This window comes from Triticum dicoccoides, chromosome 6B, assembly GCF_002162155.2.
Source record: "Triticum dicoccoides isolate Atlit2015 ecotype Zavitan chromosome 6B, WEW_v2.0, whole genome shotgun sequence".
NCBI classification, from domain to species: domain Eukaryota; kingdom Viridiplantae; phylum Streptophyta; class Magnoliopsida; order Poales; family Poaceae; genus Triticum; species Triticum dicoccoides.
Window position 1 is genome coordinate 566,007,559 of NC_041391.1, and position 6,352 is coordinate 566,013,910.

Consider the following 6,352-nt stretch of genomic DNA (forward strand, 5'->3'; position numbering starts at 1 on the left):
ACGTCTGGAAGGTGTTCGGCCAAATGCCATTGAGCTTATTTTCGAATGCCATGTTATTTCTTAGAGTACGAAGGATGAAGGGGTAATCGACAATGAAGGATGAGTTGTTGTGCAATGCGTGGTTGGTTATATCTGCGGATTTTGTAGGCAGGAGCAGAAGGGGGATCTTCTTGCAGCGCGTGCATGATTCGCTTTAGGCGTGAAAGCACATTGCACCCTACGACATGCACATCAGCCGTGATCGCCATCCAGACCACCGTCACCAAGTTTTGTGGTACAGTTGATATGCTGGAGGCAAGGTGGCAATTGCATGCGACAGCTGAAGAGATCGGAAGTTTTGCTTCTTTTTGTCCAACTTATTGATTGATTCATTCATTCACTCAATGTTACTCTACACATTGTGTAGACGATACGTTATGCCGTGATGTACCACAGACTAGAGGGCATACCCATTTACGCACATACATTATTGGATGAAGCTCACGGGAAATCATGTGTAGGACGACATGATCCGTTCATGAAAAACTTGTTGAACATCCAGTTACAATCTAGTTGAATTCGAACTATTGTTCAATTTGAACTATTGTTGTACTAGATTTATTTGCATGCTATGTATGGATGATTTGTGCCTTTTTCTATTTGAACTTTGATGAATTTCGTCGGGTTTGATGATCTTCTCCAGTTTGTCGAAACCAGGCTTGAAATGTATGCGGAGAGCGTTGGATGATCGGCTCCCATATCCGTGTCCATATAATGATCTCTTGTCCGTGGACGAATGAGGAAGGAAATTTGCGGTGACCATTTGAGATGCCATAATTGTCTAATTTGCTTAAACAACCGCAACATGCATGTCACGCTCTAAAAGAAAGAACTTGCCACGAAGAAGGGCGCCCTTCAATACTTTTGCCTACAAAGCATCAGCTGGCCGGCCAAATAAACAAGCACTCGAATTTCCTTTAGCAAAGAAAAAGTCAACATTGTCAGTGCACTATATCTTCGTATGACGACAAATGGATATTCCCCGGTTGCAATCAAAACCCAAATGATGTCTGAATCCAAAGATGCTTCTCTTGATCTCTTCACCATAAAATTGGAGAGATTGATGCAGATGATGAACTGACCAGTCTATGCACATCTCAAGCAAAGCTATATCTCGAGATGGCAGCGGAGCCGCTCTCCAATGGCGCCACCCACCTGTCAGTGCCTGGGCGCTACATTCTCCCGGCGCACAAGAGGCCGTCTTCTTCCGTGAATGGCAAGGGGGCACCGCCTGTGGTTGATCTCGGCGGAGACGACGACGGCAGGATCGCCGAGGAGATCGTCCGTGCAGGGAGGGAGTTCGGTTTCTTCCAGGTGGTCAACCACGGCGTGCCGGAGGAGGTGATGGGCGCCATGATGCGCGCCGCGGAGGAGTTCTTTGCACTGCCGGCGGATGAAAAGATGGCGTACTACTCGAACGACGGCAAGAAGCTCCCGCGGTTCCACACGAGCCTCCGTAACGGCACCGGCGAGGAGGTCCTGTACTGGCGGGACTGCCTGAAGCTCGGCTGCCACCCGCCGGAGTGGCCGGACAAGCCCCGCGGGCTCGGGGCGGCGCTGGAGCCGTACACGGCCGCCGTGAGGGCAGCGGCGCGGCGCGTTTTGCGCCTCGCCGCTGTCGGGCTGGGGCTCGAGGAGGAACACTTCGAGGGGTCGCTCAGCGGCGGCGGGATGATGAACGTGAACCACTACCCGCCGTGCCCGGACCCGAGCCTCACCCTCGGCGCCGGGCCGCATTGTGACCCCGGCCTCGTCACCGTGCTCATGGAGAACGTCGGCGGCGGCCTACAGATGCTGCTCCACGGCGACGGTGACGCTGGGGGCGGCGGGATGATGTGGGTGGACGTGGACGCCGCGCCGGGGGCGCTGGTCCTCAACTTTGGGCATCAGATGGAGGTGGTCAGCAACGGGCGCTTGCGCAGCGCCGAGCACCGCGCCGTGACCGGTGCGCGCGCCGCGCGGACCTCGCTGGCCACGTTCGTGTGGCCCGAGCCGGGGTGCACCGTCGCGCCGGCGCAGGAGCTGGTGCTGGCCGCAGGCGAGGGGCCTCTGTACAAACCCTACTCCTACGGCGAATTTCTCGGTGTGTACGTCGCCGAGGGTGGGGTCAGGGAAGCCGTCATGGCGCATCTCAAGCACTGATCACGTGTCAGCTTAATTTCCTGCACATGCATTTCTTCTTCCAGCAAATTTGTGTAAAGGGTTTTCTTATGGTGTCAGTAAACTTCTTCCAAGTTGTTTTTTCGCGAGGCATGATCGTAACTCAAATGGTTATATTCCTGTCGCTGATGGTGTAATGGTGGATGCAACTACGTTCGTTTAGTGGAGAATGACATTATCAGCGCTGGGAGGTGATTATTTCGTCATTTTCAAGATTTGTCGCCTTAGTCTCTTCTCATACATTCGTAGTTCTACTACTCCCTCCGTTCCTAAATATAAGTATTTCAGAGATTTCAATATAAACTATATATGGATGCATATAGACGTAGTTTAGAGTATAGATTGTTGGCCCAGTCCCGACATCGAGTATTTTTCGGCAACGGTGATACGACCGACGACGAACAACGATGACAGACGAAGCTCGCTAACGAACTCGACGAATTACTTTTACGCCGAGACACACCATAGTATAAAGCTAGCCTTCAATCCTTGATGCGATGCTCCTCCAAAGCTAGCTCAATCTATCCTGATCGATTAGCAAACACACGTACACAGCAGCCGGAACTCAAACATACGTATGCACAGAGATCGCTGATTGATGGCCAGAGGAACGTGTCGTTCCTCGTATATTTCTTTATGGACACGACTAACGTCCTAACGTACGGAATTTAAGAGATATCCGATAGATCCTTCTTATTTCCTTCCCGTGACCTTCCATGCATGCGTGTATTTTTTATGTGTTTTTTAACCAATCCTTGTTTAATTAGAACATAATTACATGCATGCATGAAAAAATAAAATTGATGATGTCAGCAGATTTTTTTTCAAGACTTAAAATTCAAAATGTTTTGTAACTCAAACCATCAGCCGGATTGAAAAATTGTCTTCACATAAAAGATTCGTCACGACGAGACCTTCGAAACTAGATCTCATGTTGGTATGTTCCGACAACTTTTTTTTCCGATAAAATGTTACCACGCATGTGCTACGCAAGTTATCACGACTACGACACATAGTTACCAAGCTGTTTTTCATAAGAAAAACCGGGCATAAAAAGATGGTCTTCCAACTTTTCTTCTCATGTGTATATGCACTAGATGACAAAACTATGATGTCATCCTAGATTCTCCCCATTTCGAAACTTCAAAATGTTTTGGAGCTCAAACCGTGGCTTTGATCGAAAAACTGTTTTCACATAAAAGATTCGTCAGGACGAGATCTTAGAAACCAGATCCCATGTTGGTATGTTCCAATGATTTTTTCAGATAAAAAATTACCACACATGTGCTACACAAGTTATCATGCTAGTTGAGCGTGTTGTTTACATAGATATTACCGAGGCATAAAAACTGGTTTCTTTGACCTTCTCCCCACATGCACATGCACGCGCCCTTGAGAATGGAAAATGCTAAAATGCTAATGTCATGAAGGATTCCATCAAAAATTTAAAAAATTAAAATATTTTGTAACTCAAACAGCCGCTTTGATACAAAAACCATTTTCACATAAAAAAATCATTGTCATAAGGCCTTTGAAACTAAATCTCAAGTTGGTGTGTTTTGACAACTTCTTTCGGTCAAAAGGTCATCAGGCCTAGATTAACTAAGTTATTAACTCTGTTGTGTGTATATTACCATGCTATTCACACACAAATTACGGAAGGGTGTTTTTCAACAAGTCCCTCCCCCTCCCAGTCAAAAGTTATCACACCTGAATTAAGTAAGTTATCAACTTAGTTGTGCGTATATTTTCAACAACTTTTTTCATTGGTCAAAAAATATCGTCGTGTTTGTACATAAGTTATCAGGTCCGGGAGCCAGTGTTACCATGTTATTTACAGAGTATGTTTTTCAATAACTTTTTTCCACGAGTCAAAAGTTATCGTGGTGTTTGTACATAAGTTATCAGGTCCGGGAGCCTGTGTTACCATATTATTTATAGAGTATGTTTTCAATAACTTTTTTTCACAGGTCATAAGTTATCGTGGTGTTTGTACCTGAGTTATCAGGTCCGGAAGCGTATATTATCACACTTTTACACAGAAGTTATCGGTGCTATGTTTTCATCAACTTTTTTCCACGGGTCAAAGTTATTGTGGTGTTTGTATCTAAGTTATCAGGTCCAGAAGCCTATATTATCATGTTATTTACACAAAAAGCTATTGGTTGTATGTTTTTAATATCTTTTTCTCCGGGTCAAAATTATCGTGGTGTTTGTACCTGAGTTATCAGGTCCGAGGGCGTATATTACCATGCTATTACTTAGAAGTTATCAGCGGTATGTTTTAATTTCAACAACTTTTTTCCACGGGTCAAAGTTATCATGGTGTTTGTACCTAAATTATCAGGTTAGGGGCGTATCTTACCATGCTATTACTTCGAAGTTATCGGCGATATGTTTTCAACAACTTTTTCTCACGGGTCAAAATTATCGTAGTATTTGCATCTAAATTATCGGGTCTGGGAGCCTATATTATCATGCTATTTACACAATAGTTGCCGAGGAATGTTTTCAATGATTTTTTTTTGTAAACCAAATAGTGGGTAAGTCGGTCTACAATAATCATGTAGCATATACAACTTGGTAACTATAAAAATAACCATGTTGATAACTACAACCCGATAACTACATAATTGTTATGTTGGAACTACATATAGTCTTCCCTCCTATGATGACCCCTCTCTCACCAAATTACTACGAAGATTTGCTTGGATTCTACCATGACACGACGTGTCACCTTCCCTTTGCCAACATCTTCCACCTGTCCAAGGGCATCTCATGTAAAATCATCTTTGATCCCACCACCAATGTAGTTCTGGCATCATCGGAGTGCTCGCGGGGATGCCTACTTCCATCAAGAAGTGAACCACAAATGATTCATGAGTGGAAGAAAAGTCGAAAATGCATTCTCTATAGAAATACAACAAAATCCGACTATTACCAATTCCTAACAGAAAAAAAATCAAATGATGGGCCGCACCATAACAGTGGCCTACTAGCGGTAATCAGATATCTACAGGATTAGCCCACTTCTAAACAAAACATCCAGTTGGCTGAGATGGTCACCAGGTATATTGAAAGTCAATAGCGAGGTTGCAGGTGTGGGGTTCATACGCCACGGGAGAGAGGTTACGGGCTAACTTGTCTCCTCCTCATTAATCTCTCCTCCCTTGAATTTCGTTGAGGGTCCCACCACTAACCAACCACATATTTACACTTCCATCTGTAGCTCCTACCATGCCAAAACAGTCCGTAAGTGTAGCATTTCCCTTTTGCTCCGTATGGAGTTCATATTGAAATCTCTAGAAAGACTTATATTTAAAAACGGAGGGAGTACTAATTATTTGAAAATTCTTTTTGCAATTCTCGTTCATAAGAGTGGTTGTATTTTTCTTTTTGAAAAAAAGGTTCTTTGTTAATGCAAAATATACTATCAAGTGAATGCAAAAACACATTATGCACACCCCAACATCTCTACAATTAGGGCGCACACATACTAATAAGTCACAAGCAAAATTATAACAGACTAGAACTAGACCTACAATGAAGAGGGTGTGGGCCTCTCCGAAGATTACGTCCATATGGTGTATAAACCTCCTTGGTCTGGCTCCAAACCGGAACACATCATGATAAACAACGGTCGACATCCGGTCGTTGGAGAAATGACTAAAAGCAAAACCAATGTGTATACTGGTAAATAATCCATAGGCAAGAGAATTTTTTGGCATTAAAACCAAATTATTTCTGCATAGCCATAGCAACCAAATAAAGGATAACACTCTAACCCTAATCAACAAGCAAAACTTATACGAAACTCCATTCAACCAATGGCCAAACATGCTGGCAACATTACACGGTGACCCTAAGTTGGATGCGACTTGGATAACTGACTTTATATCGCAAAATATAATGCAAGAAGAGATGTTTAATAGTCTCTTCATGACGAAAACAACACTATTTTACTACCTTTCTAGCTGCGACGAGCAAGCTTGTCCAAGGATCATACCTCGGCAAAGGTATCACATGTTCTTTTTATTATTTTAGTGGTATCTTTGACTTCCTTTTGTTATTTTTTATGGTAATACATGTCAGATTCATAAAATAAAGATTAAGGTATAAACCACAAAGGTATCAAATGAAGCATTGAGCGACC

The 6,352-nt window shown here is 43.8% G+C and overlaps 1 protein-coding gene across 1 annotated transcript; it reads left to right on the forward strand.

The window, feature by feature from the left end:
- Positions 1 to 1,158: 1,158 nt before the first annotated feature.
- On the forward strand, positions 1,159 to 2,243 carry LOC119321276 (2'-deoxymugineic-acid 2'-dioxygenase-like). Its single transcript, XM_037595034.1, has one exon. It carries the CDS (start codon positions 1,159 to 1,161, stop codon positions 2,179 to 2,181), a length of 1,023 nt encoding a protein of 340 aa, XP_037450931.1. The 3' UTR covers positions 2,182 to 2,243.
- Positions 2,244 to 6,352: the final 4,109 nt, after the last annotated feature.